General features: G+C 48.6%; 1 protein-coding gene and 1 non-coding gene across 8 annotated transcripts in view; one reads left to right on the forward strand and one right to left on the reverse strand.

Moving 5' to 3' along the window:
- Positions 1-8,367: 8,367 nt before the first annotated feature.
- The window catches only part of ZC3H11A (zinc finger CCCH-type containing 11A), a 37,379-nt gene continuing 23,868 nt past the window's right edge, over positions 8,368-21,878 (reverse strand). For all 7 annotated transcript variants that reach the window (XM_038748896.1, XM_038748894.1, XM_038748892.1 and 4 more), the window contains 8 exons: positions 21,048-21,146; positions 20,171-20,239; positions 17,047-17,544; positions 16,881-16,960; positions 13,883-14,228; positions 10,754-10,920; positions 9,621-9,688; positions 8,368-8,670 (listed from right to left, as the gene is read on the reverse strand). In XM_038748896.1, coding sequence (XP_038604824.1) covers positions 8,406-8,670; positions 9,621-9,688; positions 10,754-10,920; positions 13,883-14,228; positions 16,881-16,960; positions 17,047-17,544; positions 20,171-20,239; positions 21,048-21,146 — 1,592 coding nt within the window. In that variant the 3' untranslated portion in view covers positions 8,368-8,405. The remainder of the gene's footprint in view (positions 8,671-9,620; positions 9,689-10,753; positions 10,921-13,882; positions 14,229-16,880; positions 16,961-17,046; positions 17,545-20,170; positions 20,240-21,047; positions 21,147-21,878) is intronic.
- Positions 15,947-16,017, forward strand: TRNAG-CCC. The gene has a single exon. It is a non-coding gene; the product is annotated as a tRNA-Gly (tRNA).

Raw genomic sequence — 21,878 nt, forward strand, 5'->3', positions numbered from 1 at the left:
GTCTGATCAATCAATCAATCAATCGCATTTATTGAGCGCTTACTGTGTGCAGAGCACTGTACTAAGCGCTTGGGAAGTACAAGTTGGCAACATATAGAGACGGTCCTTACCCAACAGTGGGCTCACAGTCTAGAAGGGGGAGACAGAGAACAAAACCAAACATATTAACAAAATAAAATAAATAGAATGGATAGCATCATCATCAACCGTATTTATTGAGCGCTTACTGTGTGCAGAGCACTGTACTAAGCGCTTGGGAAGTACAAGCTGGCAACATTAGAGACAGTCCCTGCCCAACAGTGGGCTCACGGTCTGATGGTGTATTGTACTTTCCCAAGCGCTTAGCACACTGCTTTGCACACGGTAAGCGCTCAATCATCATCATCATCATTAATCGTATTTATTGAGCGCTTACTATGTGCAGAGCACTGTACTGAGCGCTTGGGAAGTACAAATTGGCAACATAGAGAGACAGTCCCTACCCAACAGTGGGCTCACAGTCTGATGGTGTATTGTACTCTCCCAAGCGCTTAGTACACTGCTTTGCACACAGTAAGCACTCAATAAATGCAATTATTACGATAATCATTATTATTAAGTGCTGCGGTATTCTGATCATCATCATCATCATCAATCGTATTTATTGAGCGCTTACTATGTGCAGAGCACTGTACTAAGCGCTTGGGAAGTACAAATTGGCAACATATACAGTCCCTACCCAACAGTGGGCTCACAGTCTGATGGTGTATTGTACTCTCCCAAGCGCTTAGTACACTGCTTTGCACACAGTAAGCACTCAATAAATGCAATTATTACGATAATCATTATTATTAAGTGCTGGGGTATTCTGATCATCATCATCATCATCAATCGTATTTATTGAGCGCTTACTATGTGCAGAGCACTGTACTAAGCGCTTGGGAAGTACAAATTGGCAACATAGAGAGACAGTCCCTACCCAACAGTGGGCTCACAGTCTGATGGTGTATTGTACTCTCCCAAGCGCTTAGTACACTGCTTTGCACACAGTAAGCACTCAATAAATGCAATTATTACGATAATCATTATTATTAAGTGCTGGGGTATTCTGATCATCATCATCATCATCAATCGTATTTATTGAGCGCTTACTATGTGCAGAGCACTGTACTAAGCGCTTGGGAAGTACAAATTGGCAACATAGAGAGACAGTCCCTACCCAACAGCGGGCTCACAGTCTGATGGTGTATTTTACTCTCCCAAGCGCTTAGTACACTGCTTTGCACACAGTAAGCGCTCAATAAATGCAATTATTATGATAATCATTATTATTAAGTGCTGGGGTATTCTGATCATCATCATCATAATCAATCGTATTTATTGAGCGCTTTCTATGTGCAGAGCACTGTACTAAGTGCTTGGGAAGTACAAGCTGGCAACGTATAGAGACAGTCCCTACCCAACAGTGGGCTCACAGTCTGATGATGTATTGTACTCTCCCGAGCGCTTAGCACACTGCTTTGCACACACTAAGCGCTCAATAAATGCAATTATGATGATAATTATTATTATTAAGTGCTGGGGTATTCTGACGACTTGACACCTGTCCACCTGTTTTGATTTGTTGTCTGTCTCCCCCTTCTAGACTGTTGCTGGGCAGGGACCGTCTCCTATATGTTGCCGACTTGTACTTCCCAAGCGCTTAGTACAGTGCTCTGCACACAGTAAGCGCGCAATAAATACGATTGAATGAATGGATACAAGCTAATCGGGTTGGACACAGTCCCTGCCCCACACGGGGCTCACAGTTTCAATCCCCATTTTACAGAAGAGGTGACTGAGGCCTAGAGAAGTAAAGTGACTTGCCCAGGGTCACACAGCAGACCAGAGATAGGAACCCATGATTCCCAGGCCCCTGCGCTATTCACTACGTCCATGGCCGGGACTAATGAGGCAAGATATTGGGGGTCAGGGGACACATAATAATGCTGGTATTTGTTGAGCGCTTACTACGTGCCAGGCACTGTACTAAGGGCTGGGGAGGATACAAGCAAATCGGGTTGGACGCGGTCCCCGTCCCGCACGGGGCTCACAGTTTCGATCCCCATTTTACAGAAGGGGTAACTGAGGCACAGAAAAGTTAAGCGACTTGCCCAAGGTCACACAGCAGACAAGTGGCAGAGGCGGGATTAGAACCTACATCCTTCTAAAAGAGGGAATGTTGTATTTTACTCTCCCAAGTGCTTAGTACAGCGAAAAGCGCTCAACAAATACCATCAATGTGTACTTAGAACAGTGCTTTGCACATAGTAAGCGCTTAATAAATGCCATTATTATTATTATTATTATTTCCCAAGCGCTTAGTGCAGAGCTCTGCACACTGCAAGCGCTCAGTAAATGCGATTGAATGAATTAATGATGATGTTTTTCCCCCATTGAACAAATGAGGAAACTAAGGCACAGAGAAGTTCAGGTGCCCCAGGACATGCAGCAGGTGAATGGTAGAACCGGGACAAATGAGGAAACTAAGGCACAGAGAAGTTTAGGTGCCCAAGGACACGCAGCAGGTAAACGGTAGAACTGGGACAAATGAGGAAACTAAGGCACAGAGAAGTTTAGGTGCCCAAGGACACGCAGCAGGTGAATGGTAGAACCGGGACAAATGAGGAAACTAAGGCACAGAGACGTTTGGGTGCCCAAGGACACGCAGCAGGTGAATGGTAGAACTGGGACAAATGAGGAAACTAAGGCACAGAGAAGTTTAGGTGCCCAAGGACACGCAGCAAGTGAATGGTAGAACTGGGACAAATGAGGAAACTAAGGCACAGAGAAGTTTAGGTGCCCAAGGACACACAGCAGGTAAATGGTAGAACTGGGACAAATGAGGAAACTAAGGCACAGAGAAGTTTAGGTGCCCAAGGACACACAGCAGGTAAACGGTAGAACTGGGACAAATGAGGAAACTAAGGCACAGAGAAGTTTAGGTGCCCAAGGACATGCAGCAGGTAAACGGCAGAACCGGGACAAATGAGGAAACTAAGGCACAGAGAAGTTTAGGTGCCCAAGGACACGCAGCAGGTGAATGGTAGAACTGGGACAAATGAGGAAACTAAGGCACAGAGAAGTTTAGGTGGCCAAGGACACACAGCAGGTGAATGGTAGAACTGGGACAAATGAGGAAACTAAGGCACAGAGAAGTTTAGGTGCCCAAGGACACGCGGCAGGTGAATGGTAGAACTGGGACAAATGAGGAAACTAAGGCACAGAGAAGTTTAGGTGCCCAAGGACACGCAGCAGGTGAATGGTAGAACCGGGACAAATGAGGAAACTAAGGCACAGAGAAGTTTAGGTGCCCAAGGACACGCAGCAGGTAAATGGTAGAACCGGGACAAATGAGGAAACTAAGGCACAGAGACGTTTAGATGCCCAAGGACATGCAGCAGGTAAATGGTAGAACTGGGACAAATGAGGAAACTAAGGCACAGAGACGTTTAGGTGCCCAAGGACACACAGCAGGTAAATGGTAGAACCGGGACAAATGAGGAAACTAAGGCACAGAGAAGTTTAGGTGCCCAAGGACACACAGCAGGTAAATGGTAGAACCGGGACAAATGAGGAAACTAAGGCACAGAGAAGTTTAGGTGCCCAAGAACACGCAGCAGGTGAATGGTAGAACCGGGACAAATGAGGAAACTAAGGCACAGAGAAGTTTAGGTGCCCAAGGACACGCAGCAGGTAAATGGTAGAACTGGGACAAATGAGGAAACTAAGGCACAGAGACATTTAAGTGCCCAAGGACACGCAGCAGGTGAATGGTAGAACTGGGACAAATGAGGAAACTAAGGCACAGAGAAGTTTAGGTGGCCAAGGACACACAGCAGGTAAATGGTAGAACTGGGACTAGAACCCAGGTCTCCCGACTCCAAGTGAATTGCTTTTTTAAATTAGGCCATGTTGCCTGCCTCTACACAACTGGCATAGCAGCATGGCAGCACCACTTCCCTCCTATTTTTACCCTCACCGTATTAATTAATTAATGATGGGATTTATTAAGCGCTTACTATGTGCAAAGCACTGTTCTAAGCACTGGGGGGTTACAAGGTGATAAGGCTGTCCCACGGGGGGCTCACAGTCAACCCCCACTTTACAGATGAGGGAACTGAGGCCCAGAGAAGTTAAGTGACTTGCCCAAGGTCACACAGGTGACAAATGGCGGAGCCGGGATTTGAACCCACGACCACCGACTCCAAAGCCCGGGCTCTTTCCACTGAGCCACGCCGCTTCAAGCGTGGGATACGCTGTATCCCATGGCAACAAAGGTGGGAGGGGAACGGTCCCAGGTGGGCCCGAGTTTAGAGCGGACTGGAAGTGGAAAAGCTGAGTCCGGGTGCCCAGGGGCTCAGGTAATAATAAATAACAATGATAATGGTATTTGTTAAGCACTCATTCATTCATTCGATCGTATTTATTGAGCACTTACTGTGTGCAGAGCACTGTAGTAAGCGCTTGGGAAGTACAAGTCGGCAACATAGAGAGACGGTCCCTACCCAACAACGGGCTCACAGTCTAGACGGGGGTGACAGACAACAAAACATGTGGTCAGGTGTCATCAGAATAAACAGAAGTACAGCTAGATGCACATCGTTGACAAAATAAATAGAATAGTAAATATGTACAGGTAAAATAAATAGAGTAATAAATCTGTACAAACAGATATACAGGTGCTGTGGGGAGGGGAAGGAGGTAGGGCGGGAGGGATGGGGAGGTGGAGAGGATATGTGCCGAACACTGTTCAAACTGCTGGGGGGGATACAAGGCGATCAGGTTGTCCCACGTGCAGCTCACAGTCTTAATCCCCATTTTCCAGATGAGGTAACTGAGGCCCAGAAGAGTGAAGTGACTTGCCCGAAGTCACACAGCTGACGAGTGACGGAACCAAGATTAGAACCCACGGCCTCCGGCTCCCAAACCCGGGCTCTTTCCACTGGGCCACGCTGAAACTGAGAAGCAATTATCCAAAGACATGTTATCTGAACCTACCATTCATTCATTCATTCGTATTTATTGAGCGCTTACTGTGTGCAGAGCACTGTACTAAGCGCTTGGGAAGCACAAGTTGGCAACATAGGGAGACGGTCCCTACCCAACAGTGGGCTCACGGTCTAGAAGACCTGATTCGGGTCTCATCTGGATTTTCGAAAAGCTTGCCTAGATGAACAAAATCAGAAGCCCGCTCCAAAACACCCAACTGCCTGAGCCCGGGCTTTGGAGTCAGAGGTCATGGGTTCAAATTCCGCCTCTGCCACTTTGACTTTGGCCAAGTCACTTCACTTCTCTGGGCCTCGGTTATCTCATCTGTAAAATGGGGATTAAGACTGTGAGCCCCACTTGGGACAACTCGTATCTCCCCTACTGCTTAGAACAGTGCTTGGCACATAGTGAGCGCTTAACAAATACCATCATTATTATTACTTGTTCAAATAAGAGCTTTCCTTGCGCCTGTAACGTATTTTCACTACTTTGGGCTGGAATGTGTGAGTTTTAGGGAATGTTCTGATAACGGGGGCCTTACCCGCACAGAATGCGATACAGGGTCGGCAGAAACGATTGTAATAATAATAAATAATAATGGCATTTATTAAGCGCTTACTATCTAAGCGCTGGATTGTAAGCGTGTACGTGGCGATCAAGGCACTTAGGGTAGCATTTTTCCCTTAATGTGGGCTTTGTCATGAAAGTAATCCCTGTGGTACAGAATCAACTGTATTCCAGAATTTGGTACATTTCATCCCTAAACACTGAGTATCACTGCAGGAGTCCAATGAATCCATTTCTCTAAGAACAAATACCGTATCTTCTGTTGAGCGGCATCTTCCCGATTTAGAGGAGAGCCTGAACAAGGTGCGAATGAGTGTGCCCTTCTGTATCTTTGTACAGTGCGCGTGGCACATAGCATTTGACAAATACTATTATTGTCATTATTATTACGGTTATCTAACCCGAATGTCGGGGGCTGCCTTTGGGCAGGGAGTCATTCATTCAATCGTACTCATTGCACGCTTACTGTATGCAGAGCACTGTTCTAAGTGCTTGGGAGAGTCCAAAACGACATTAAAGACACATTCCCTGCCCACAAATTTACAGTCCAGAGGACGAGCTTACAGAATTTCCAAGTTCTTAGCAGATCCCGCTACTACGACTGGGGAGTCCACTAGTATTCGCCCAATTTGGGGCATATTTTAAGTGGCGTGCAGGAGATTAATGCAGATGAAGAATCAGCGTGCACTGAGGGTCGGAGGTCCTGGGTTCTAATCCCAACTCCAAGACATATACCTGCTCTGTGACCTCAGATAAGTCACTTATCTGATTTATCAGATGTTAGACTTATAAGATCAGACTTATCATCTAAGTTATCAGAGTCTCTGTGCCTCCGTTTCCCCATTCTCCCTCCTACTCAGACTGTCCTATATAGGACAGGGGCTCTGTCAATCTAATTAACTTGTTTCTATTCCAGTACTTAGAACGTTGTTGGACGGAGAGTAAGCGCTTAATACCATAAAAAGAGAATTGTCACTGCAATAAGAAGTTCTTGGTGTTAATGCAAAAATGTAGTGTTGGTGATAACGCCGTGACCGATGCTGCGGTTGAACGGAGTCACTTAGCGTGCAGAATCGCTTTACACTGGTTTTTATTCCAAACGCAAATTAAGTATACTCTTCCCTGTAGCAGTCGGCAGTTCAAATAACGCTGAACGTGAATGATTCCGATTGACAGACTAATACAAGTGCCTTAAATAGGATACAAACAAAATCATATAAAACGAGAATAAAATAGTTATTTACAAAAGGGAGATGGGATCGGCAGGCTCGGGTCCCAAGCGTGAAATGGTGGGAGAAGGGGAAGTTGGTGCTGAAAATGTTCCACGCGCTGCCTTGTGGAAGGGCCATCCTTTAATCCAGGCCCCCCGCCACCGACGGAGGCCTCTATATACACTTTTCATTTATAGATCTCGGAGAGTCGCCAAGTGGCGCGTGACCAAACGGACCTCGCCGAGGCAGAAGTCTTCTGATGTGCTTCCTGCTCCCCCACGAGACCCCATCAGGTTCCCCTCGCGATGAGCTGCTTACAACAGCAGTTCTTTAGGAGTCAGTTTACCCTCTGGGAACTGAGACTCCGCCCATGGGGAGGGATCAGGAGACGCACTTGTCTCTTCGGAAGACTGAACGCGCACAAATATTTACAGGGTCCTCTTTCTCCTTCTGAGAATGCAGGTCTGAATATGCTTTCCTAGCATAGGCCTTGAGGTGATGACGGACCGATGACGGATACAGGAGATTCAATCCTGAAACGGGGGTGGCTTCGGAGGAGTGGCAGAGGTGGTTGGTATGCAATTCCCAGCCTCCAGCACCCCTCCAAGACTTTCCAGCCCCTGCTCTGGTGGGGTTCAATCAACTGCCGCAGCACAGCCTCAGACGGGCAGCCTGCCACCCTCTCGTCTACCTCGGTGGTCGGCGGCTGGAAACGGAGGGTACGGGAGTCTCGGGCTGCCAGGGAAGTGCCCCGTTCTTCCAGGTTGGCCCCCGATTCGACCACAGCCGAGAATCCGGAGGGTGGACGAGGCAGGTGGGGAAACTTTCCTTCAGCCCGTCCCGGCCCGGACACGATCAGAGGATCCGGGGGAGCGCTGGCGGCCGAGCGGTTCTTCGGACGTCCGAGGCCCTTTTGGGCCGGTTGCTTTTTATCCTACGAATCAGTTGTCTGATGCTCATCGGGGACGATCGGAGGAGCAGCAGCAACAGCACTGCCACCAGAAAATAAGACTTGGGAAGGGGAAGGGGAAAGCAGAGGAGGTGACCGGGCCAGTCTGATCTGCTTCCTCCCAGCAGTTGCTGGGCACCTCTACAGTTAAAGGAATATCTTAAACAAATAACAGGAAAGAAACCCAACAAAAAAGCGGACAAGGTAACACAGGCTGGGTAGACTCTGCTCATGAGCAGAATGAAGTTTGGTCCCTAATGGTAGCAGCTGTCTCCTTCCCTTTTTAATTCAGGGAGTCCTAAGTGAGTTAAGACAAAGCGCCACATACACTAAACAAGTAAAAGCCAAAGAAACAAGCAAAACTACAATGATGTACAAGATTCCCTTGTGTCCCCTCTCTTCACCCCCTTTAACTTTTGGACTTTGTCCCGCAGAAGCTCAGAGCCGGTGGCATCCAACTGTCACGAGGGCCTAAACTGACCCACTAACGGGAAATCGGTCCAAGAGCAGATACTGCTGCGGTGTGCTTTAAAATCTGGGGCCAAGCCTGTCTTGGAAAAAGGGCAACTTGAGGGAGATGCTAAAATGGATAAAACATAACAGTGCAGTCTTTTTTTTGGGGGGGGGGGGGGGGGGGGGGACACGAGAGATCGGGGCTGTCGATCATCTCAGCTGTCAATCATCTCAGACAACTCAAGCAGGAGGTCGTCTTCATCCTTGCCGGGATCCAAGTCGATCTCGGCCTCCAGTTTGCCCCCCGAGATCTCCCAGATGAGTTTCTCAAAGTCATCCTCCACGGACACGGGGGTCTTCCCAGCTGAGGAGGCGGAGCTGAGGCGGCGGGTTTTCGCTGCTGGGGCCTGCGAGGAGGTGGGGTTCGACACTTCAGGGGCTGGGAGAGTTGGAGGGGCTTGGCTTGGAGGCAACTCGAGACTGTGGGAAAAGGGAGAAAAAACACTGCTGTTAGAAAGCTATCCTTCTTCCTGCACTGCTTGGCTCCACCCTCTTGACTCTGCTATGAAGCAGCATGGCCCTGGGACCTGGGTTCTAATTCCAGCTCTGCCGCTTGTCTGTTGTGTGTGACCTTAGGCAAGTCACTTCACTTCTCTGTGCCTCAGTTATCTCACCCGTAAAACGATGTCCCTCACAGGACAGAGACTGTGTCCAACCCAATTTGCTTGTATCCACCCCAGCGCATAGTACAGTGCGTGGCACATAGTAAGGACTTAAATGTCACAGTTATTGCTGTTATTTTGACATGCCCGAGGCCCTAGGGCTGAGCAACACAGGCTGTAGTTGGGAAAGAGCCCACTGTGAGCCCACTCTTTTAGACTGTGAGCCCACTGTTGGGTAGGGACCGTCTCTATATGTTGCCAACTTGTACTTCCCAAGCGCTTAGTACAGTTCTCTGCATACAGTAAAGCGCTCAATAAATACGATTGATGTTGATGATGATGATGAGAGAGAAGCAGGCTCTAGGAGTCACATCTATGAAGGGAGAGTTCGAAACTGTTAATCGATGCCTAGGGAATCCGGCCCAGGGTTAAAGACTTTTTCCCCCATGGCCAAACAGCGCGACGCGAGAGGCCAGCGATGCGGCTCAGACGTGAAGAGGGGAAGAACGGTACGTCACCCCAACTCTTACATTAGTTTGGAGCTGGTGGTCTCCGGGTAGGCTGAAATTTGTATTCATAAGGACGACTATATAATTCTACGATTCTGGAGATCGTAGTCTAGAGGCAAGGGTCCAAATGGGACTCTCGCCCTCTGAACTTTATCAACTTGCGGCCGCCGTCAAGACCCCCCTCCTTGACCGTGAGTCCTCCCGAAATGAAAGGCAGAGCGGAAGACCTGGCTACAGGGGACCAAGAGGGAGGTGTTACCTGTCCTTGCGTTTTTCGGTCTCGGCCGCCGGGATCGGTTTGTCGTCCAAAAGAATGGGACCAGCAGCCTGCAGGAGAGACATACAAGTGAACGGAACGGTTCTTAACCCTCATTGATCTGAACGCCCCTCTTCCTGCCGGGAGCCGGACGGCCCAGTGGAAAGAGCACAGGCCTGAAAGTCAAAGGACCTGGGTTCTAACCCCAGCTCCACCAGCTATCTGCTCTGGGGGACCTTGGGCAAGTCACTTAACATCTCTGTGCCTCAATTCCCTCATCTGCAAAACCTGTTCTACCTCCTGTTTGGACTTGAGCCCCATGTGGGATCTATCTTGTCTACATTGGCACTTAGTACAGTGCTTGGCACATAGTGAGCACTTAACAGAAAACACAACGATTACTACTACCCTGTTGACACCCTCTTTTCAGTGGCAGCTTCTACAATCTGAATCTCGGCTTGATCTCTCATTTTTTACCATCTTTTCCAAGTGACAGTTCTCACGCGCCAACAGCACTCAGTAGAGAACAGTGCCTGGCACACAGTAAGCTCTTAAAAAAATACCATAATTACTATTTCACTGCTTTGTATATAGTAAGTGCTTAACGAATACCTCCCTTACTATTTCCTCTTTGGCTTCTTAGAACTCAGACTATTTGACCTCAGGGTGCGAGGGTCTCGGGAAGAGAGGCGAGTTCAATCGACCAATCATATTAATAATGGTATTTGTTAAGTGCTTACTATGTGCCAAGCACTGCTCTATACTGTGAAAGGGTTTTCCCTAGAGTCCTACTCCAAAGCAGATGTTTGGTGTTAAACGATCCTTCCCCGCCCCACCACCTGCCCAGCTAAGACTCGGGCAGGAACTGACAATGCTACCACCTGAAGTTTACAGTACCTTGTCCGGCTCATAATGGGTTCAAAGTCGCCCTGTAAACTGTAAGCTTCTTGTGGGCAGGGAGCCTCTACTGGATTGTACTCTCCCAACCACTTACTGCAGCGCTCAATAAATATTATTGTTGATTATGATGATAGAGTGGTAAGGGGTGGGCATCCCCCAGCTCAAGAGGCCAGGAAGGGAACCACCGTTCTGGTTGGCATCTCTCCGAACCAACGGTACCAAGTGCTGTTCCTTACCAGGGCCGTCTTTTTGGAAAGGCTCTCAGGCAGGGCGCCGGTGGAGCTGAGGGGCTTCACGGCTGCAACGACCGCAGGGTGACTCTCAGCCGCCTTGCGTTTCGTCGCAGGCTTGGGGGCCGCGACCGCCTTGACCACGGACGGCTTCACGTTCACCTTGGGTTTGGCTGCAGGGGAAAAGAGAAGAGCACGGCAGCAGGTCAACACTATTTTTCTCAGAAATGAAGCGGCGTGGCCTAGTGGGTAAAGCCCGGGCCTGGGAATCAGAAGGACCTGGCTTCTAATCCCGGCTTCATGATTTGTCTGCTATGTGACCATGGGAAAGTCACGGCACCTTCTCTGTGCCTTAGTTCCCTCATCTGAAAATGACGATTAAGACTGTGAGCCCCATGTGGGACAGGGACTGTGTCCAGTGCCATTTGCCTGAATCCACCCCAGTGCCTGGTATGTAATAAGCGCCTAACAAAATCACAATTATTATTATTCCTCCCCCTCCCCATCCCCCCCATCTTACCTCCTTCCCCTCCCCACAGCACCTGTATATATGCATATATGTTTGTACGTATTTATTACTCTATTTATTTATTTTACTTGTACATATTTATTCTATTTATTTTATTTTTTTAATATGTTTTGTTTTGTTGTCCGCCTCCCCCTTCTAGACTGTGAGCCTGCCGTTAGGTAGGGACCATCTCTATATGTTGCCAACTTGCACCTCCCAAGCGCTTAGTACAGTGCTCTGCACACAGTCAGCGCTCAGTATATACGATTGAATGAATGTGCAGCAGCAGGACCACTTTACAAAGCTGTCCGATCCGGTGGTGGGCAGTCCTCAGGAGCTGATGGCAATCGGTCAGATTATTCAAATGGTTTGGAAACTAATTTTAGCTCTTCCTCAAAGGACCACAGGAACCTGCTGGGGGGGGGGGGGGGGCATTTGGGATGGTAGGAAGATGCAAGCTGGAGTCTGCTTGATTTCCCCATACAACAGAAGTTTTGGAAGGGGCCCCCAATGCAGACAGGGAGACCCTTCCACCCAGATCTGCTGCCCAGGGTTGGTTCTGGTCCACCCTCTAGATCCGCCACCTGGCCCTGCCCAGATCCTGGTTCAAAGAGCCTTTGTCGAGGCTTGGTTTGTTCATACTGGGGTTCACCTAACTCCTTAAAGAGGCTTTGGAGGGACCCAGAGAGGGGAGGGGAGGGACGGCCCAACACTCGCCCCCCTCCAGCCCCCTTAATTCCCCACCACTTCTCAGACTAAGAAACCCTGGCCCAAGCCCCGGCAGATTAGAGCTGTTTAAGCACAAAGCCCCCTAAGGGGACAGGCTTGTGGCTGACAGGCATCATCAGGACTTCAGGACTGTACATTTCTTCTGTACATGAAAAGCAGCACCAAAGTCGCCTTACTTTCTGGGAGCTATTTCTCCTAGCTCTAGAGGACAGTGAGAGGCCCAATCAAACCCTCCTAGCTCTGCTCGGGGAGGACTTTACCCCACAGGGATCCTCACAGTGACCGCTGCCTGAAGCGGGCTCCGTGGTGCCACCCTGGGCTCCACCTGGATCCCCAAAGAGGCATCAAGGTGATATTCGTTACGGGGGCCGGGTGACGTAACCCAGCAGTTAAATTTCAGCTACTGGGTGATTCTCTGGCAGCAGGAATGTTGCCTCCATTGGATGCCTCTGGGGCTTGGACAATCCCATTAATACCGATAATTCCCCCAGGCCTGGAATGCCCTCCCTCTGCCCATCCGCCAAGCTAGCTCTCTTCCTCCCTTCAAGGCCCTGCTGAGAGCTCACCTCCTCCAGGAGGCCTTCCCAAACTGAGTCCCTTCCTTCCTCTCCCCCTCGTCCCCCTCTCCATCCCTTTCCCACAGCACCTGTATATCTGTATATATGTTTGTACATATTTATTACTCTATTTATTTATTTTACTTGTACACATCTATTCCATTTATTTTATTTTGTTAGTATGTTTGGTTTTGTTCTCTGTCTCCCCCTTTTAGACTGTGAGCCCACTGTTGAGTAGGGACTGTCTCTATATGTTGCCAATTTGTACTTCCCAAGCGCTTAGTACAGTGCTCTGCACATAGTAAGCGCTCAATAAATACGATTGATTGATAAGGATTCACCTCCACCTCCCTGAGTGGCCAGAACGGCACAGGCCTTCACAGACGTTGGCTGCGGTCCTCTATGGTGAATGCAAGGGCAGTGCTGGGAATGTACTCAAACGTATTCCCCCTCCAGTCTACAAATGCTCCAATAAAGGAACCAGGGCAAGTTTCCCAAGGCTGAGGCAGCCCTGCCCTGCTCACCCAGCCCTGGAGGCAGTGACTGGAGTCTAATAAGTAGACGACTGTTTTTCCGGCTGCTTGGGGACCCCTGTAGCGGAGTGAGGAAAAATACACTCCTCATTTCTGGATACATCCTGATGCTCCCTGCCCTTCCCATTGCAGGACATGGAGAGGAAGACTCCCACCCACCTCCCCCCACAACAAACATACACGCACTCCTCTCCACAAGTGCACACCCACCCCGTGACATTCACCTGACCAAATCAAAGAATAAGCCAGAAAGTCTATAAGCTGAGAAACCCCCCTGCAGAAGACACAGGGAAGCAGCGTAGCCTAGTTACCAGAACCCAGCTCTGGGAGTCGGAAGGGCCTGGGTTCTAATTCCGGCTCCACCGCTTGTCTGCTTTGTGACCCCAGGCACACTTCTCTGTGCCTCAGTTACCTCTCCTGTAAAGTGGGGATGAAGACTATGAGCCCCTTGCAGGACAAGGGACTGTGTCCACCCCAGTATGCTTGTATCTACCCCAGTGCTTAGTATAGTGCCTTAACAGATGCCACAATTCTACTTCTTTTAATAATAATACTAATGATGGCATTTATTAAGCGCTTACTATGTGCAAAGCACTGTTCTAAGCGCTGGGGAGGTTACAAGGTGATCAGGTTGTCCCACGGGGGGCTCACAGTCTTAATCCCCAATTTACAGATGAGGTAACTGAGGCACAGAGAAGTTACTTGCCCAAAGTCACACAGCTGACAGTGGAGCCGGAGTCTGAACCCAGACTCCAAAGCCCGGGCTCTTTCCACTGAGCCACGCTGCTCCATAATGACAACTACTCACCTTTGCCTCTCCTCTCCAGGGAGTGGGCTGCACACTTCACGTTCAACACCGCTTCCTCAGCGCCGGGGTTTTCCGCTTCTGTTCTCTGGGGCAGCCTCGTAGTCGGCCTCTTCGTCTGCCGGCGGGGCACCCCCGGGACGGGGGTGGGTTTCGGCTTCTCCATCACCGGGGCGCTCTTGCCCGCGGCTTCTTCCTGGGGGCTCACGGCTGCGGCCTTCTCCTTCTGTGAGGCTTCTCCCTCCGGCGGTTTCTGCAGGCGCTTCTCTCTCATGATTTCCTCAAGCGTTTTCACCTGGACTTGGGAAGCGGCATCACCCAGGGGCTCTCCTGAAGGTTGGGGAGAAACCTGAAAACAAGCCAAGGCGGCATTCCAGTCCAGCTCGTTTGGCACCTCCTCGGTGCAACTCACGACGTCCGAGGAATTCAGGGAGAAGAACGCGGCAGGGTCCCTGCTCTCGAACACCTTGGTAGCAGTATCAACGGCTGAGTGCTCACCTTGTGCAGAGCACGGCACGGTACAATACAACAGACACGTTCCCTGCCCACAACGAGCTTACACAGGAGTATTTTAAGAGAAGCAGAGTGGCCTAATGGATAGAGCAAGGGCCTGAAAGTCAGAAGGACCTGAGTTCTAATCCCACCTCCGCCACTTAGAGAAGCAGCGTGGTTCAGAGGAAAGAGCCCGGGCTTGGCAGTCAGAGGTCAAGGGTTCTAATCCCAGGCTCCGCCACTTGTCAGCTGGGTGACTTTGGGCAAGTCAATTCACTTCTCTGGGCCTCAGTTCCCTCATCTGGAAAATGGGGATTAAGACTATGAGCCCCACGTGGACAACCTTGATTACCTTGTATCCCCCCCAATAGCACTTAGAACAGGGCTTGGCACATAGTAAGCGCTTAACAAATACCAACATTATTATTGTCTGCTGTGTGAGTGGGCAAGTCACTTCACTTCTTTGTGCCTCAGTTACCTCATCTGTAAAATGGGGATTAAGACTGTGAGCCCCATGTGGGACAGGGACTCTGCCCAATCTGATTTACCGCAATTAGACTTTTCCCAAGAGCCCTGCACACAGCAGGCACTCAATAACAGGGCTTGGCACATAGTAAGCGCTTAACAAATACCAACATTATTATTATTTGTCTGCTGTGTGAGCGGGCAAGTCACTTCACTTCTCTGTGCCTCAGTTACCTGATCTGTAAAATGGGGATTAAGACTGTGAGCCCCATGTGGGACAGGGACTCTGCCCATTCTGATTTCCTTGTACCCACCCCACCTCTTATTACACTGCCTGGCACATAGTAAGCACTTAATAAATACCACAGTTATTATTACTGTTATGATTATTATTCTGGCTCTAGTTGGACATGCCTTGTTAAAGTCGCCATCGAAAGGAATCAAGGTGCCTGAGATGGACAGTCCTATTAAGAACTGGACTGTGCTTTGATTCCAAGAGAGAGTCCATGAGCCTGAATGATCTCGGAATGATCTGCCAGAATAATCAATCAGTGGTATTTATTGAATAAAGTGACAGGTGGCTGAAATCTCTGCTGGTCACACATATACATGGAAAATCAATCAATCAATCAACCGTATTTATTGAGCACTTACTGTGTGCAGAGCACTGTACTAAGCGCTTGGGAAGTACAAGCTGGCAACATATAGAGACAGTCCCTACCCAACAGTGGGCTCACAGTCTAGAATGGGGAGACAGAGAACAGAACCAAACATACTAACAAAATAAAATAAATAGAATGGATAGGTCAAGTAAAATAAATAAATAAATAGATAGAGTAATAAATGAATAGAGTAATAGATATGGTAACAGCATCCCGGGTCAACCACAACAAAAAAAAACCCTCTTTAAATTAGCCTGACAGCAGGGCCTACAGGAAAGAACCCGGGCCTGGGATGTTGAGATGTGGCACCTCTATTGCGTGACCTTGGGCTGGTCACTTCACTACTCAGTGCCTCAATTACCTCATCTGTAAAACGGGGATTAAATCCTACTCCCTCTTCCTTGGCCACACGTGGGACAGGGACTGTGCCTAAACCTGTCTTATATTGGCATTGGCGGTTCAGTGGTAGAATTCTTGCCTCCCACGCGGGTGACCCGGGTTTGATTCCCGGCCAATGCAATGTGTTCACTTTATTAATAATAATAATTATCCCCTCCTCCCCATCCCCACAGCACGTGTATATATGTATATATGTTTGTATGTATTTATTACTCTATTTTATTTGTACATATTTATTCTATTCATTTTATTTTGTTAATATGTTTTGTTTTGTTCCCTGTCTCCCCCTTCTAGACTGTGAGCCCGCTGTTGGGTAGGGACCGTCTCTATATGTTGCCGACTTGTACTTCCCAAGCGCTTAGTACAGTGCTCTGCACACAGTAAGCGCTCAACAAATACGATTGAATGAATGAATTATATCCACCCTAGTGCTTAAAACAGTGCTTGGCACATAGTAAGTGTTCAACAAGTACCATAAAAGTGGGGGGCAACACAGAATATTTCCCAGCCTACACTTTCCGTTAGTTAGCACACCTCCTCTCTCGATGGGCGCTACGAATGTGTGCCGTTACCCTCCACGACACACTCCCCGATTATCACTCCATGTCATCCCCAAACCATCATCACTCTTGGCTGTAAGTTATATCTGCCCCTTCCCCACCTCCCCCAGAATGTAAGCTCTTTGAGGGCAGGTCATTTACCGCAATTAGACTTTTCCCAAGAGCCTGAATGCTCGAAAGGCTGCTGAATGCCCAGAAGGCAGAGTAAAGAAATGAAATAAACCTCTTTTTGAGTCTCGCCCAATTATTCACCATGGGCACGTAGCTATTTCCTAGGCAGCTTCGACCCAATCGGGATTGGCGGTAACGGCATTTATTAAACGCTTACTGAGTGTAGATCACTGTTCTAAGAGCAGTAGGGTGGGAATCAGATCCGGACTCTATCGTCCAAGGGGCTCGCAATCCCTTCCCCCGAGAGCTCACCTCCAGAGCCTCGGGCCTTGTACTGCCGTTCTGAGAAGAGGGATCGCCTGCTTCACGGAGTTTCCGCTCTTCCTTGGCACCTGGGATGAAATCGAGCATCGTTGAATGGGAGTCTCACCGGCCGGGAGCCCACCCTTCCTCCGCGACGGGGTGGCACTGCTCTTACCTGCTCTCTTGGTGAGGCGGAGCAGTCTCCTCCCGGCCGGGGTGGCTTCAGGCTGGGCGTGGGCCGCAGCGGGCTCGGAGCCCTGCTGCCCCCTCAGAGCCTTTTCTCGCTTGATCTCCTCCAGGGTTTTGACGCGGACTTCTGGCATGGGCTTGGCTTTCCCTACCGGCTCCTCGGGCAGCCCTCTGCCAGCTGGGGAAGGAAGCTGGATCACCTGCTTCTTGGGCTCACCCTCGGCCTTCGCCTTGGTCGGGGGGCTTTCCTGCTCCGTTTTCTGTTTCTCGCCCTCCTGCTGCCGGTGCTTCTTTTCAGCCAAGACCTCGGAGAAGGTTTTAATTCGGATTGCCGAATTGCTCCTGGATCCCGGGCTGGAGTCCTCGGTTCTACAAGGCCCTTCGCTCTTGGCTTTGGTTTGCTGATCTCTCCTCTGGCTGGCTTTCTCGAGACGGATTTCTTCGAGCGTCTTCACACGGATCTCTCCGGTCTTAGCAGCTTGGCCTGTTACCATCAGGACAAAGAGAACAGGACTTTCAGAACCCTTCCCTTAGGATGAACCAAGCTTTTCCGCAGTTCCCGGCGGAGAGGTTTGGAGTTGGATAGATAATTCTCCTCGGTCCGAAGGTGACAGGTTAGTGACTCGGATTGAGTTTCGGTCTCAAAGCTGTGGTGCTCACTCCAGAGGGGCTGTTTTCACAGCACACTGAATATCAATCAATCAATCGCATTTATTGAGCACTTACTGTGTGCAGAGCACTGTACTAAGCGCTTGGGAAGTACAAGTTGGCAACATATAGAGACAGTCCCTACCCAACAGTGGGCACAATAACAATTGTGGTATTTGTTAAGCGCTATGCGCTAGGCAGGCTTGGTGGATACAGCATGGTCCTGGGAGTCGGAAGGTCCTGGATTTTAATCCTGTCTCTGTCACACGCCTGTTGACTGACCTTGGGCAAGTCACCTTACTTCTCTGGGCCTCAGTTACCTCATCTGTAAAATGAGAATTTAGAATGCGAGCCCCACATGGGACAGGGACTGGAACCAATCTGATTAACTAGTCTACCACAGCGTTTAGAACATGGTAAGCGTTTTAAAAGTACTGTAATTCAATCAGTCAATCAATCAATCGTATTTATTGAGCGCTTACTATGTGCAGAGCACTGTACTAAGCGCTTGGGAAGTACAAATTGGCAACACATAGAGACAGTCCCTACCCAACAGTGGGCTCACAGTCTAAAAGGGGGAGACAGAGAACAGAACCAAACATACCAACAAAATAAAATAAATAGGATAGAAATGTACAAGTAAAATAAATAAATAAATAAATAAATAGTTATAAATATGTACAACCATATATACATATATACAGGTGCTGTGGGGAAGGGAAGGAGGCAAGATGGGGGGATGGAGAGGGGGACGAGGGGGAGAGGAAGGAAGGGGCTCAGTCTGGGAAGGCCTCCTAATTATTAGTAATTATTACTATCAATATTATTATTATTAGTATAGTATAGTATTATTACTACACTATCATTACTATCAATATTAATACTACTAATAATAAGCAGCAGCAGCACTGGGGTGGATACAAGCAAATCGGGTTGGACATGGTCCATGTCCCACATGGGGTTCATACTCAATCATAACTTTACGTATGAGGCATAGAGAAGTTAAGTGACTTGTCCAAGGTCACGGAGTAGACAAGTGGCAGAGCCGGGATTAAAACCCAGGTCGTTCTGATTCCCAGGCCCATGCTTCATCCATTTGGCCACGCTGCTTCTCGGTCCAAACCTCTTCCAGAAACCACAAGACTTAGCTTTACCAAGGAAGGATGAAAAACTATCTGTTGACTTGTTGCCTTTACAGGAGGGTTAGTGTTGGGGTTATTTACTGTGAAATTGCCAGAGTCCATAAGAGATGTCTTATTCTCCCTTCTGGGGCTATTGGCTGCCTTCCATCCAACTGGACAGGCTGCCAGTGATACAAAATGGGGCCACTACCCATTCATTCATTCATATTTATTGAGCGCTTACTGTGCGCAGAGCACTGTACTAAGCACTTGGGAAGTACAAATCGGCAACATATGGAGACGGTCCCTACCCAACAACGGGCTCACAGTCTAGAAGGGGGAGACAGACAACAAAATGAAACAAGTAGACAGGTGTCAATACCATCAGAGTAAATAGAATTATAGCTATATAATAATGATGGTATTTGTTAAACGCTTACTATGTGCAAAGCACTGTTCTAAGCGCTGGGGATATACAAGGTAATCAGGTTGTCCCACGGGGGGCTCACAGTCTTAATCCCCATTTTACAGATGAGGTAACTGAGGCCCAGAGAAGTGAAGTGATTTGCCCAAAGTCACACAGCTGACAAGTGGTGGTGCCGGGATTAGAACCCATGACCTCTGTCTCCCAAGCCCGGGCTCTTTCCACTGAGCCACGCTGCTTCTCACTGAGCCAAATAAATACATATCATTAATAAAATACAGTACTAAATACGTACAAATAAAACAGAGTAGTAAATATGTACAAATATATACACATGCTGTGGGGAGGGGCCATTGATAGAGGATAGTGGTACTACTATCTTTTGGCACTCCAATAGGGATAAAAAAGCACCAGATTAAAGCAAAGGAACCATGAAAAAGCAACCGCTCACTATTTTACTACATTCTCTGAAAATTATTCACCTTTACTTCTGTTCTGAAGGGGTATTATTTGCCGTGAGCTTTCAAAGTAGAGGCCATTTCTCAACAGCCGTCAATAGAGAATTGTTACGGTTATAAATCTTGACACCAAATAGGCATCAGGTAGAAACTTCACTGGCACTTGTAAGCTTCACACTCTTACAGAACTTCTATATCTGCTTACTTTGGGAAACAGCCATCAGGGGTAGGAAATGTACCTAGAAATGCACCCAGGAAGCTTTAGTTTAAGCTTCTTGTATGTAAGGAATGGCAGAGAGTTAACCTGAGGCAGGAAAAGGAGACAAGGGGAAGACAGACAAAGAGGGAGAAGGTGGTTCTTTGGCAGTGAGCAAGGAAATGCTTTTGAAAGCAAAGACACAACTCTGCTCTAATGGACAAGTCAGGAAGGTCTTGCCGATTTTGGGAGCGATCCATTACCTGTTGTCTCCGTTCTGTTCTGATCGGCTGGCATTCCTAGCCTCTCCTTCAAAGACTTGGAAACCTGAACTGGAAGCAGAAAGCGATCATTGGAATAATGAAAAGTGGCTAGGGCCTTGATCTTCTGAAGTGATTCTGGATTTTTTAAACACTTTAGCATCTCATCATTTCATAAATTCTATATTTTCACGTCCCTAGAAGGTAAACTAGTTGTGGGTAGGCAGTGCCAATTTTGCTAGCCACAAGCTATACTCTTGTACCTCTATATGCATTAAAGAGGGCCCACCAGTGTCACCCAGAATCCGCCAAAGGGCCGAGGCCAAAATGCACCTTGATTAGTCTGGATGAGGCTACATTTTTGTAGGTCGGGGGAGCTTGCCTGCCATTAAGCAGGAAAACAAAGTGACTCTCAAGTAGTTCTGGGCCGAGGACATCTCAAACCCACTCTGGTTTGCCTTCAAACCCACTTGCCTTCCCTACAATAAGTTAGACCTCCTTGAGAAAGGCCATTTCAACCATTCCCCAACCTCCTCCAGCAGAACTGCACCTTAGACACTTTTATTCTTAATCCCCATTTTACAGATGGGGGAACTGAGGCACAGAAAAGTGAAGCGACTTGCCCAAGGTCACAAAGCAGGGAAGTGGTGGAGCCGGGATTAGAGCCCAGGTCCTTCTGTCTCCCAAGGCCCGGGCTCTCCCCACTACGCCTTCAACTTCGCAACCCTTGTCTCACAAGCCTGGCAGGGCTCCAGAAGAGAGTGTTAAAAAGGAAAATCCATCAGGATGCTATCTGAAATGCACACCCTGGCTTGTGACACCCCTGCTGCCAAAGCCATTTAAGGCAAATGTTAAGAAGCGTGGGAAAAAGAGGGGATACCTTTTGGGGAAGCTTGCTCGGTGTCCATGTCTGGAGATTCAACCTTCTTCCCAAGCCTCTGAGCAAGACTGCGCTTCAGGGGAGGTGCCCCATCACCACCTTCAGTTCGGAGGAAGAAACATGGGGTGAGTTCCACCAGAACCCTTTTAGTTCAATCCCTGGCAGACAGAACAAGGCCAAGGAGCAGGGCAGCAACCAATACAAAGTGCAAAGAGGACTCCTGGTCACACCTTGTTGTTCATCCCCATGCATGTTCATCTGCACATGTGACTAGTAGTCACCATCATGCCAGGGTGGAACGATGCTTGGACGGCTACCCTGAGACCCTCTTTTTTGTATGGTATTTGTTAAGTGCTTTCTATGGGCCAGGCACCTAACTAAGCCCTGGGGTAGAGACAAGCTAATCACGGTGTCCCACATGGGGCTCAGTCTTAATCCTCATTTTTCAGATGAGGTAACTGAGGCACAGTGAACTTAAGTCACGTGCCTGAGGTCACAGAGCAGCCCCAAGACATTTACGGAGCCCCATTCCGGAGCCCAAGGGCCGACAACTTTAAATTCTGGCCCTCTAAGGCGGTCCCAGGATGGTGACCCAGTAGACACTTCTAGGGCACCCGGAGTGGAAACCTGGTGACTTGATCACTTCTTGGTGGGCACACAATCTGGTGGGCCTTAGGCATGAGGATCGTGAACTCTAAGGTTACGATTCAGAATTACGGTAGTGTGAACGATTCCTAGCTGGCCAAGATAAACTGTAACCAATCACTGAATTCCAGTCACCAGCATGACATTTTACAGTTGAGAAGGCTGTCTCCTATAAATAAGTTAAAA

This window comes from Tachyglossus aculeatus, chromosome 7, assembly GCF_015852505.1.
Source record: "Tachyglossus aculeatus isolate mTacAcu1 chromosome 7, mTacAcu1.pri, whole genome shotgun sequence".
Classification (NCBI taxonomy): domain Eukaryota; kingdom Metazoa; phylum Chordata; class Mammalia; order Monotremata; family Tachyglossidae; genus Tachyglossus; species Tachyglossus aculeatus.